This window comes from Heliangelus exortis, chromosome 5 (assembly GCF_036169615.1).
Source record: "Heliangelus exortis chromosome 5, bHelExo1.hap1, whole genome shotgun sequence".
Classification (NCBI taxonomy): Eukaryota; Metazoa; Chordata; class Aves; order Apodiformes; family Trochilidae; genus Heliangelus; species Heliangelus exortis.
In genome coordinates, this window is record NC_092426.1 from 33,698,856 (window position 1) to 33,712,476 (window position 13,621).

General features: G+C 39.4%; 1 protein-coding gene across 2 annotated transcripts in view; it reads right to left on the reverse strand.

Moving 5' to 3' along the window:
- Positions 1 to 13,621, reverse strand: part of DCAF5 (DDB1 and CUL4 associated factor 5) — a 79,200-nt gene that overhangs the window by 12,595 nt on the left and 52,984 nt on the right. For both annotated transcript variants that reach the window (XM_071744446.1, XM_071744447.1), the window contains exon 7: positions 8,103 to 8,169. In XM_071744446.1, the coding sequence (XP_071600547.1) occupies positions 8,103 to 8,169 (67 nt within the window). The remainder of the gene's footprint in view (positions 1 to 8,102; positions 8,170 to 13,621) is intronic.

Here is a 13,621-nt window from a genome sequence, read left to right on the forward strand (position 1 = left end):
GTTGTGGTTGCATTCTCCCTGGAAGTGTTCAAGGCCAGGTGGCATGAGGCTTTGAAGAACCTGGTCTGGTGGGAGGTGTCCCTGCCCATGCAGGCTGGAAACAGATGAGCTCTAAAGGTTCCTTCCAACTCAAACCATTCTATGATTCTACGATTCCATGAGCGAGCTCCAAAAGCTTTCTGCTTTAATATTGAAGTTCCCTAAATTCCATTTAATCTGGTAACAGTACAATCAGGGGAAGTACAGTAGGTACTGAAGGTGAATTTCCTCATAAAACCCCTTAAAACAGGAAAATTACAGGTGAAGTCCTCTAGAAGTAGATTACTGCAATCACAAATCTTAGTAGTCAGCTTCTTCCAGTAGTATGAGAGATTTTAATTATTTAAACCAAAAAGTATTGACAACACCAATGCTCTTATAATCTTTGTGTCAAATATAAAAGACTGACCAAGAACCTCATTTTTGGACAACTCCTTGCCTGGTGCAATTTTAGTCTACCAACTCCTATGAGCTTAAGTGATGTCTCTAAGTAAGTGCTTAATGCAGAGCTTTCTACTTTATCCTGACAGTGGTCCCTTCATTCTGTAGTAGCTCAGCAAAGTTGGTATCATATTACCCAAGTATCTGCACAGCAGACACATGCCTGTGTCCAGACTTGTCTGGAATCCCCCTGGTCTCTCAGCAGAGGTTTAGCTGGAGCCCTCCAGCTTCCAGTGAGTAACTCTCACAGGATAACTTACATATGCTCATGTCTGATGGCAAAAAAAAAAAAAAAAAAAAAAAGCATCCGTACATTAAGTGGAGGGTGGCCATAAATTGCTCAGATTCCTGAGGCCATCTTTTTTTCCACATAATTCTTTTTCCTGTCCTCACTTGAACTGGTACTTTTCTTTGTATTGCTTCTGCAGAATTCACTTCTGATATCCCAACACTCAAATTTTGCTTTTGAAGCTTGGGGGTTTCATTAGGGGGTGGTGGTGAGGTTTGTTTGCTTTTAAATTTAGTGGCATGTGCAGGTTCTACAACAGGTGTAGCATGCCAGCTTTTATTTTCTTGGATAATTACCTCATGTATAAGCAGTATTTATACAGAAGTCATCAGTTTACATACATGCTATTAATAATATTAAAACAAAACAAAAAAAAAAGTCCTAAATGTCTTCAGAGGCTGACTACACCACTTTTAGAACTTACTAACTTCTAACTACTGGAGAGAAGGGATGCAGATACAGTAGCTGGTTTTGCAATACTTTTAAGTATGCTTAAAGACAGTTCTGAGTGGTAATTTACTGTTCTAGCTATGCTGGTGTGCTTTGATTTGATACAAAGTGAATTGTCAAGAAAGCCCCTCTTCCTCTATACCCTGCAAGTAAATGCTCCACTGAGGAGAAATACAAAGTCTCAGAAAATTCTACTATGATGTCTGATCAGCTGGAAGAAATAACTTTAAAAAGGCTAAATGTGAAGTGTATATTTTAAAACAGGTTTCCCCTACACATGTTTAAAAAGAATACCATGGCAACACAAGGCATATCTGCAGGCTCCAATACAAACAGAAGGAATAAAACAATGCTTTGAAGTAGTAGGTATCTACTATGTTGCCAAAGTGTTTACTTCTTTGTTTCCTTTATTATTTTATGTTTTAAATATTATGCACATGAAATAATTGTTACCTTACTCATTTAAAATATTTATGTCAATTAAATAACATTTCACATGCTAGGTGGGATACATACAAACACATTCTAAAGACCACTAGTAAATCATAGTGAGGGCTAGAGAGAGATTTTGACAGCAATCTGACTTCCCATGCACAAGTTCCACAACATATAGCAGTGTTTTTTAAAAAAACAAAACAAACCAGAAGAATGAATTATTTGAAGGATAAGGAAAAAAGAAAAGTGATAGATTACCAGGAAAGGTGCCTTAGCACACAAATCCTTTAAGGATGCAGAGCAGTCTCTAAACTAATTGAAGCTGCATTGCTCCAAACATTAAAAAAAAAAAAACATGTCAAAGCACCAGAGAACTTTCTTGGATAAGGAACAATCCTCTGCTGGCTGTGTGACAGAGGAATTAAATTACCTCATTAAGAAGTCCTTTCTATCAAGGACACTGAAAAAGAAGTCCCACTGGTTGTTCATATAAGGTAGAAAGGCATTCCACTGGCTAAGCATAACTTCAATACAAGCCTTGTGAATTACTCAAAGTGCTGAAAACTCCTGAGAAGAAGCAGATATTTGCAGCTGCTCCCAGCGTGCCATAGCATACCATTCCCCTGTAGTACTTGGCACTACAATAGAGCCTCGTTTAAAATTAATTCCGTTTTCATTAATAATAATCCACGTTTAGGCTGTGAGCCACAGCTCTGCATTTGAATCCTGTGAGGTCATGATGCACCACAGAAGAGAGAGACCATGGTTTGGAAAGCAAATGCACAGCACAATGCAAGCAAACTGGCACAGCAAATAGGGTCTCTGTCTTCAATGCAGCAGATTGCATTTAGAGTCCTGAAGAAGTCTCTCTCTGGTCACTCAGACACCTGTATTTTGTTCTGTACAATGTGTGCCAGCACTTGGCTTTGGTCCTTAGAGATCCATCTGAAGAGAAGATAGATTTCAACACAAGCACTCTTGCCCTGACAGGACAAGGCCCTGCTGCATCCTGATTCCTGCTGGGATCAGGAATCTGACTCCAGCTCTAACAGCAGCCAGAGCAACTTCAAAGTTTCTCACCAGCAAAGGAAATCTGGCCTTGGTTGCATCAAATATGGGGTTAGAACATCAAGGCCTGGCCATGATCCTTTCTCCTCCTGACATGGCTAAGAGGAAATAGTTTGGAGATGGGCACCAGGTCTCCAGCTTTGTACTTCTGCCTCTGCAGGAGAAAATTAAAGGGAGTATCTCCCCACAAGAAAGCAGCTCAATTTCCACCTGCAGACTGCTTCCTTCATCAGCTCTGAACCCATCCTCCACCTCCAAGGCAACCTGAAAGGGTCAGTGTGGCCTTGAAGAGCTTCCGGGTAAGCACAGGGAGCAGTGGGCTGGCCAAGCACAGGGAGCAGTGGGCTGGCCTCAGGCAACCTGCTCCTCCAGGCAGTCACCTGCTTAGCTTAGCCTAGGCCTAGTACCAGCCCCATGGTACTTGTACCTCTGCAGAAGTTCCAAAAGCCAAAGAAAAAGTTCATATTTAAACATCTAAAGAATACGCATGCAGAAAGCTGTAGTGGCTATTTTTGGATGCACATTTTCTCCCTTCTTTTGTTGCTGCAAAATATCTGTCCTATCCATCTACACCTTATCTATACTAACCCTCCCATTATTATTATCACCAGCAGAGCCAATCACCAACAATAACACAAAATCTAAGACAAAATTACTACAAAAATAATCTCTGGCACACCCTTTGTACTCTGTGCCCTCTCCTGGTCTGACAGAGCTTGTTCTTTGGGTGTGTTTAGCTGCAGAGGTCACAAGGGCTTTTACATTGTTATGGAACTATTCAAATTACCACCAACAACTACACTTTCTAAACATAAAGGAAAGAAAATAAGTGAAATTATCAAACAACGAATAGGTGTTGGTTTTGAAAATGCAGGTGTGAAAACTGCTCGCCTGTACATTTATTTTGTACTGGTAGCAACAAATACATTCAATACAATAAAAAAGAAAGAGCTTAGGTACAGTCAGATGGTGAGCTGCTGGGGACTAAGGCTCTCCAGCCACTCCCACTGTTCAGTGTTATCTTCAGCTTTCTAGTCATAAATTAGATATTAGGCAAACTAAGACCAGTGAGAGAAACACTTATGGACGTTGAATCATTTTCTACTTGGCTAGAGCACTGCAAAGCACCCAACACTGCCTTGTTTTCTGATAGAGTCATCTTAGCCAGAACATTTCTGCTGGTTTCTCATATTACAATCCACGTAAGATAGAAACCAGTATAATTCCACTGAATACAATAACCTCTTCTTCACTGCCCCACCCCTTACTTGCTGTGACAATCAAACAGCTGTTCCACAGCACAATGAAGCAAGAGATAAACGACAGTGCTACAAGTAACACAGTTTAGATCCCAAGATCATACCTCAGAAAAATAAGTTTTTTAAAAAATACAAACCTTCCAGAGCATACTTCCCATTGAACCAGATGGCCTCCCCCACTGCAGCCTAACTGCTATCTATATATGCATGCATGTACATATATAAAAATCACAAAAATAGCTAAAGACATTAAGAAACACTTAATCATCTGTTATTCATCTTCACTTATCAGCCTGGAACTTTGAGAACTTAAACCACAAGCTGTCTCCAATGAGATAACCCTGTTCAAATATTGTCAAAAGATCTGTTACTGAATTCGTCAAGCCTAAAGAGGTATTTGCATTTACAATGACCAACAAGAATGAAAAAAAAAAAAAAAAAAAAAAAAAAAGGAAGTAAAATTGCATCAGTTCTGCTGAAATTTGGTGTAATTAGTTTAGCAACTGCACCACAATGACAGGCACTTTCTTGCTCTCAGTTACAGTCAAAGACAAAATTAAAAAGTGGTTTTGAAACACAGTTAGCTGCACTGATTTAGTGAAGTTTTTCAGAAGCCTTCAGAAGCCTGCTTATGTAAACAGAAGGACCCCCAACTGTCCTCTCAATCACAGATAAGTATCATATCCCCTACCATAGCATCTTCAAGCAGTATTTCAAAAGCAAGAGACAAGCTCCGAGTTGCAAAGATGATTCAGAGTAGTGGGTGAGGAATGTAAACTCCATTTCTGCAAAACATTTGGTCCACACAAAGCTCTTTATTATCCCACAAAACATGTCAGGTTCTGTCTTGAACAGGGATTCTTTACCTAATTCTTTACCATATCTATGGGAGCTGGGTTTAAATACTGCCTGAAGTGCTTATACATTAACAGTCATGCTGGGCAGGTCACAGGGCTGATGTCTCTTCTCTCAAATCTAGGTTGCTTTGGAGTCAAGAAAAAGCTGTGGAAACTCAGGATTTCTTTTCTTCTGCCAGACTAATGTCATAAGTCTGCTAGAAACTCTGCCTCTGAAGAGAACTGGGGTATATACTTAAAAAGAGTAAATAGGCTAAAAATTCATCAAGCATTCAGAACTTGCTTCTGAAGTATGGTGGAAAGCTGGATAGTACTTAGATGGAGAAGAAAGTGGAATAATGACCAAGCTATTCCACCTTCAAGAAAGCAAAAAAAAAAGTAGTTAAAAAGCAATCAACCTTCTGACAGAGAATATTCTGGCCTATTTAGAATAATCTAAGATTGTGGAGGGAGACAACCAATAAAACTCCTCAACTGAATTTGACTCCAAAGTAATTTAAAAAATATCTTCTTTCACAGACCTCCCCATTCTGAAGCAAATCTTTTCTAATAACCAAACAACAAAACCACTGGCAGAGTTTTTGGCTGAAGGAGAATGACTCAATGTGACCTGCTGGGAGGACATCCTTAAATTATGATTATTTGCAAAAAAACTCAGAAGAATTTGTTCAATTTTCCTAGCAAAATACCAAAACAGGTAACTGCATTCCTCCAACTAGAAATGCATTTGTAATTGTATGACTAGTGTGCTCATTTCCACTTTTCCTCATCTTCTGTGTAGCAATGCTGCTAACTATTAGATAGCTAGTACTTACTGCACCTACACTTTAGAAGAAAGAAAAAAAATCTATTTCAGAGTTGTTGTTAAGGATGCAGATCTGTAAAAAGATTGAAAAAAATTTGCTATTTACAAATAGCTAATATAATTGAAGGTAGTCATATCATAAATATTTAAAGCAACACAATGTCTGAATTCAAGTGAAAGGTAGAAATCACTCAAATATTTTTCTTTAAAATACCAATCACTAGTACAGGACATTACTTTACCCTGTCTAGTTTGTACAATCTTTTAAATGAAAGACCACATTCCACCCCCTCGTGTCACAGACTAAAAGAGGCTCCTGTTTTAAGCTAGAACAAGAGAACAAGGAGTTTTCCACTGAAGCAGAGGTTTTCCAAGTTTGCCACATCACTACAGCAAAATTCTTTCTCCAAGAAGGAAGCACAGCAACCTCTCTAGCTGCATAATTTTCTGAATCACAAGATGAGATTTAAGAATGGATGTTTCATCACATTCAAAACCATCACAACCCTTCAAGAGATGAATGAACAAAGAGCAGCTTCAATATGCCTACCACAGGTGATTGGGATGTCCCATGATTTACTTGCCATAGAAGCTGAATCTTTAGGTCCCATAAAACAAAGCTCATGAAATTTGCTGAAATGCTTCAATAACAGAACTGCTCAAGTTACAAGAGAGTAAGATATACACCTTGTTAGGACAGGATCTTCTGATCCATTAAGCAATCACTGAGGGCAATTGACATTAAGTAATTAATTTTGTAACTGAAATGTTGCAAGTGTACAGACACCCTTCCTCAAATTACAAGAGCCAGAAACAAAAAAGGTAGCAAAAGACATGTTTAACAATATTTTGTGGTAATTTTAGCTGTCACTCCTTGTACAAAAGTTTCAGATAAGAAGCTTGTCATCTGCAGATGCCCTTAGGAAATAAACTTTAAGAGCATCACAACAAGGTACAAAATTCTAAATTCAGAATTCACAAATGGAATGAGGAAAAGTATAGGAAAATTAGTATAGTTCACACGCAAAAACTTAGAGATACATAACTAATGTAAATGTATATAACCTTTGATTTAACCAAGGGTAAATTCCCTAAGTAGTAGCAGTAAAAAAGTGTCCAATGCACTTGCATAATGCAAACTAAAAGGAAAGCTAGGAGAAGTCTCTATAGACCCCACACAAAGAAGGCCAAGAAATGTGTATATTTAGCAAAACCATCTTCAGGATTTCTGGACTGCAACACCAAATGTTGGTTAAGCAAGCAATTCAAAATTAGAAAAGCATTTTCCTCAAAACTGTGTTGTTAACCAAACCTATTAGAGGCTAGTCATCCTCTCAGCTGCGGATTACACAGCTGTGATTAACAGCTTTGGAAAATGAAACAAAATATTTTCATTATAACACAGCTTGCAATTTGCTCTCAGGATTGCTAAAACACCTGAGCCGATGGGATTGCGTACTTAGTACCACACTAAAATGCACAGTTTCAATCTTCAGAGCTGTTAAAAATAGAAACAGCAGATCAATTTCCTAAAGTCTTGAGTCTATCACTAGAAATTCATACCCTTCTAGAAGAGCACAATGATTTATTTCAACAAAAGACATATGCTGACATTGCATGGCTTGGAGATAATGGCAGATTATTTCCTACTGCCAAACCCTACAATACCAGAGGACATAAAATTAGGCACTTGACCAACTGTGGCAACAGTTGCAACAGCACTGTTACATCCTAACCACTACTGCTTTTCTTTGTCACCACTCCCCTATACACTCACAAATCCTTTAAACAGTGCCACCTGCTTAGCACGTCTGCCCCAGAATGGAGAAGGGTCAGAAATGAGTCAAAAGTTGTAATTTCCACCAACTGATAGTGCTGTTCCACTCAGAAAGTAAAGAAGCATGTTATGCTTTGCACTAGAATTCAGTGGGAGGGTTTTGGTGTAAGAGGAAAATAAGAAAGGAAGAGGCCAAAATGCTGGAGTTGTATGAACCTAACACCATTTTATGATGCAAACTTCATTATGAGATGAAATTTCTTGGTAACAGATCTCAAGTTCTTCAGAGAACTCAGATCAGCCTAGAAGCAGCAGAGTTGGTAGACAAAAGAGAGGGCAGACACACCCTGCACTCCAGCTACAGCTCTCTCTCTTCATCAGCTCATCTAGAAGATTTAAATGATAATTATATGAGATGAGAAACAAAGTCAGTTTGAGAAATGATTCAAACAGCATTGCCCATCCTTACCCAGTGACTAGATGAGGCATTTGTTAACTCATTGTTAACCTCATCCAACTTCCATCAGAGTTACTCTAGATTCAGAGGCTAAATGGGAACAGCAATTCATTTAAAATCAAACAAAACAAAACGAAACAGAACAAAATGAAACAAAACGAAACAAAACCCAGTGTTTGTCAGAGCTGCCTCTTCTCCCCCAAATACCAAACTAAAAAAACTTACCTGCTTCTGGATCTGGAGGAATTCTCCACATGTACAAATTGAAGTCATCGGAGCCCGAAAGGATGTACTGTTAGGAAAAAAGTAAAAACAGTTTACTGTAAAGTAACACCTGAAATATGCTATTTTATTATTGATCTAGTTACTCCACACCAAAAATGAGAAAAAAGATAATATGTATCACTCTTTGCACCCCACTGATCTATTTATTCTTAAATGAGGATGAGGTAGCAGCAGAAGAATATTGTGTGCATGTAAATGGACAAAAATTCAACAGTGTGCTTCACGTATCTGATCCCTACTGCCTAAAGTGTATGTTTTTTTTTTGCTAAATAATGCTATGGGTTTTGGTTAGCTTTAATGCAAGTGTGTCTAGATCAAACTCACATCTTGCAGCCTGCAATTTGTCTTTTTTTAATGTCCTTTTTTTTCTTCATCTCCTGAACTACTAGAAAAGAGCTAGCATGTCCTTTGCATGCAACCACATTTCCCTGCTCATGGCAAGGAGGTTTGAACTAGATCATCCTTAAGGTCCCTTCTAACCCACATCAGTCTATGACCTTATGCATGGCTGTCAGTAGACTGAAAACCATCAAGTCAGTCACTGAGGATAATTTTGAACACTGAACAAAACCAAAGCTAAACATTCACTGTTAGCAATTCTCAAGTGGTTTTAAAAACCATATTTATCATACTGTTAATTTTTTTTCTTTGTTATAGCTACTCTGCAGAGATGGAAGGCTGCCCTTTCTCAACAGTGCATGAAAAATAAGCAATTTATTTATTGTACAGAAGTTTAGGCAGTATGCAATTTGATGTTGGTTAATATAACACAAACATGCACTGGAATGACAGGTGACATGGTGAAAAGCTTATGAGAGGCTACAAACTGCCTTCTGTCCAAATTTCTCTTCTCCAACAAACTGCATTCCCTGTCATTTGTTTACCTCCCAAGTTACAGATGAGATTACATACAGTGGAACCAGAAGATGTTTCCAGTCCCAGTTATACTGGTGTATACAGTGTAAATCTCTAGCCTCAACTGACTTAAGGCTTCTGCTTAATCAAATCAGTCAAGAAGTTGAGATTTTTATTTTATTATCATCATTAGGGTATAGGGAAGGGAGAAAAAGAAAGAAATTGAGAAAGTTTGTCCCTTTTCTAACCTGTGATAGGAGACAAATTCTGTTTTGTTTGGCTAAAATTTGCCTGCTTTCTGTATTTCATTCTCCAGTGGTACAAACTCCTCAGAGAAGGTAACATCAAGCAGTGAGGAGACAAGTACTGGAACAGCAGACTGGGAAGCAAACAAACATAAAAAAATATGCAAACATGGAAAAAAATGCTACAAATTTGCATATATTCTGTCTGCAATGCCAATTATGTTTGTGCAGTGTTTGAATGTTTCCAGCCACAAAAATGCCATAAGCAACTACTAAAATCCCTTCTCTGGTCTCCTACCATTACAATCCAACCATTCTTTTCTCTCTTATTTTTAAGGATGTAGGATGTGAGTAAGCACTTACGAATGCAATGCTGCTCATTTTCTGACAGATAAGAAGCACTGATCAAACAAAAGTTCCTTTAATAACCTGTGAACACTCATTCTGCGTCACTCAGAGACCCATCCCTTCCAAACCAGAAAGTTATTTCTACAAGCCAACATGTTCAAGCACTTAGGCAGCTCACCTCTGCCAAACTGACCTAACAGTGCCAGGAATATGTGCTTGCCTTTCATTTGACTGCTCATAAACGTTAGCCCACAGCATGCTGAGCCACTGTGCCAAGACTACACAAACTAGGGCTCATATATGCAACTTCCCAGCAATCAGAAGGAGAGCACCTCTAATGTTTTGTTGCACAACAAATGCTATATGGAAAAAAGAAAAAAGTCTTGTTTAAAGATTTTGCCAGTTGTTAGTGTTTATTTAAAAATTGTGGTTGAAGCAGCAAATATTTTGCCTAAGAAAAATGGGGGGGAAATGGAAAACTCTAAAACAGCTATGACTAACAGCAAGTCTAAAACAGCAATTTATGACTAAAATACCTTTTTAAAAAAAATTATTTTAAACCAGACAACCTCTAATGACTTCTCAATACGAGAGTCATTTACCACTTTACAACATAACTCAAACCTACCAACAACGACAGGCCCCAAAGTGACAGAGTTCAGATATCCTGCACCATACACACAACACAGAAAAAATGTAATGTACATGCTAGGAATGAAGTCTCTGTGAGACTCCTCAAATCAGCTTCAAAACTGTTTTAAAGAAGGAGAAGCCTGTGTATCCTGTAAGATTCAATGGCCAGTTGCCTAGGAAATCTGGTGCATCACTGGCCACCGAACAAAAACATATTGCCTGCAAAGACCACTGATCTGATTATGCTTTTCTTCCTTTGCAGACAACAAAATTTGGAGTGCCCTTGCAGTAATGTGGATTAATAACAATTTGATTGCACTATCAATAGTGTAACCATGATGTCGAAAAAAATTGATTACCCTCACCTGGCACATTTGAGGCCACACCTGAAGTATTATCTTAAGTTTGGGCCCTCTGATATGGGTGACACTAATGAATGGGGCAAAGAGTAGAGGAAGGCTGCTGGGGCTGAAGGCATGTGATCTGTGAGGAAAAGCTAAGGAAACTGGCTTTATTCAGCCAGAAGAAGAGAATGTGAAGACATAGAGTGGACATTAACAGTTTCTCAGTTCCTGGAGAAATACAGAGCAGTTGGGGACGTTCTCAGAGGCAATGCAGTGGATGCTCAGGAAGCAAGAGTCACAAGTCACAGCAAGGGAAATTCCAGCTGAGCACAAAGGAACAGCATGTTCAGGAGGAACATAAACACTGAAGTGCAGCTTGGTCTCAGAAAAACAGTGGATTCTCCACCCTTGCAAATCCAAAATTTACATGGACAATGCCCTGAGCAACCTTATCTGACTTTGAAGATGCTCTGCTCTGAGAAGCAGGACAAGTCAGATGACCTCCCAGAGCTCTCTTCAGATTCATTTTTTTTTTTTTCAAAGACTACCACAGTAAAAAGGGAAATAATTGTCTTGATGGATTGGGGTTCTTTTTTGGGCTGGGGGGCAGGAAGAGGAGAAGGCAGGAGATGTGGGCACTGTCAGAAAAATGTCCACCTGAAACCTTTATACTCCATCATACATAACAGCTTCATGAAACTCCAATGGGAAGACAAGCTTAGGCCACACAGAAAGAGACTTAACCTGTAGTTAAGAATATGAACTTGCATAAACCCAGGTGGTCACAATTTGGGAAATTTAAAGAAATTGGCAAAGTATCTTAAAGCAGTTCACAGAAACCAGAAAGGGTGAGGCTGGAAGGGCCCTCCAGAGGTTATCTGGTTCCAACAAGCCTGCTCAAGCAGGTTCACCTACAGCTGACAGCCCAGGACAATGTCCAGAAGGCTTCTGAATATCTCCAATGAACAATCCAGCTATTTCTAGCTGAGAAAGTTCCTATTTAAAAGCACCATGCAGTGCTTTGCTTCATTCTAATTTTCTACCCTAATGGCATTTGCACCACTCAAATACACTTGGCCAAAGTATTCTAGACTGAATTAAGAGAAAAATAAGTAGGAATCAACAAAGCATCTGCATTGCAATTTATATCTAGTCACAGAAAAAACCTCAGCTGAGGATCTGAGCTGTTCTGAAAAGGTGCTTATAGGTTTAACCTTGCAACTGAGACAGCAAAAATGTAAATGAAGTAATCCACACAATTTTGATGTTGTAAGCAATGGGCTGTGAGTTGCAAATTTTTAATGTAAACTAAATTTTTATTTCAGTAGTTAGCTCTGCCAATAATAATCAGACATTGAAAAATGTCAAAAGATTGGCATGGCTGTATGGCTAGGCCCAAAGTGTTGTAGCAAATGGAGTTAAATCCAGCTGGTGGCTGGTCACAAGTGGTTCCCCAGGGCTCAGTGCTGGGGCCAGTTTTCTTTAACATCTTTATCAGTGACCTGGATGAGGGGATTGAGTGCACCCTCAGTAAGTCTGCAAATGACACTAAGTTGGGTGGGAATGTTGATCTGCTTAAAGGTAGGAAAGCTCTGCAAAGGGACATGGACAACTGTATGAGTTTCAACAAGGCCAAGTGTTGGGCCCTGCACTTGAGTCACAACAACCCCATGCAACACTACAGGCTTGGGGAAGAGTGGAAGAAAAGCTGTCCAGAGGAAAAGGACCTGGAGGGCCTCATCACTACCTGGATGAACATGAGCCAGTGGTGTGCCCAGGTGGCCAAGAAGGCCAATAGCACCCAGGTTTCTATCAGGATTATTGTGGCCAGCAGGACCAGAGGAATGATGGTGCTCCTGTACTCAGCACTGGTGAGGCTGCACCTTGAGTATTGTGTTCAGTTCTGGGCCCCTCACTAAAAGAAAGATACTGTGGTGCTGGAGCGTGTCCAGAGAATGGCAAAGAAGAGTCTAAAGCACAAGTTTTATGGGGAGCATCTGAGAGAGCTGGGGTTGTTTTAATCTAAGAGGGAGGATGAAGGGAGATCTCAGTCTCTACAGCTATATGAAAGGAGGTTGTAATGAGGTGGGTGTCAGTCTCTTCTCCCTAGTAACAAGCAATGGAACGAAAGGAAATAGTCTCGTGTTGTGCCAGGGAAAGTTTAAATTAGATAATAAGAAAATTTTTTTTATTGAAGGGGTTATCAAGAATTGAACCAGGCTACCCAGAGAAGTGATTGAGCCACTATCCATGGAGGTATTTAAAAGATGTGCAGATGCAGTACCTAAGGACATGGTTTAGCAGTGGACGTGGCAGTGTGCTGGGTTAACAGTTGGACTTGGAAGATCTTAAAGGTCTGTTCCAAATGAAACAATTCTATACATCATATTCGACAAAATAATAAACTATTTGGCATTTCTGCCATTCCACTGCTGTCACTGCAGCAGCCGGAATTTTCTTCCACTCTCTTTCCCCATTAGGACACCTCTGGGGTACAATTTTTCCTGCTGTTCTCACAATAGAGACTTGAATCCCTAAATGCAGTCCTTTGTCCTTTTGTGCAAGACCAGGTGAGAGGAGGCTGAGAAGTAGAACATGGTTTTTCAGACAGAGACAAAGAGACTGCCCAAAGTACAATTTCATGACTGCAGCTATTACAAGAAAGATTTGCCAGCTGAAGCTTCAAGAGCAGACTCCCAAGCTGCTAAAGCCATAAACATGCCTCTTCTATGACATTTAAAAAAGAAACTCAATTCCAATTAGTACTCTGCAGAAGACAATAGCAGCCCAAGGCCTCTGGAGAGCACAGCTGGACTGACATTACTAGGACATTTACATCATCATCTGTGAAAACTTTTCTTTGATGTACTCATTAGTATAACAATAAACCAATAGATTTCCACCTAGTTGAAAGCTGGAGGATAGGGATTGAGAAAAAAAAGAGAAGTCAGTTTATACTACCAGAATATTTGACATAAGTCAATATTTGACATAAGTTGCTATGAAGTTGCACCAAGCCCTAGCTGTTAAGGCT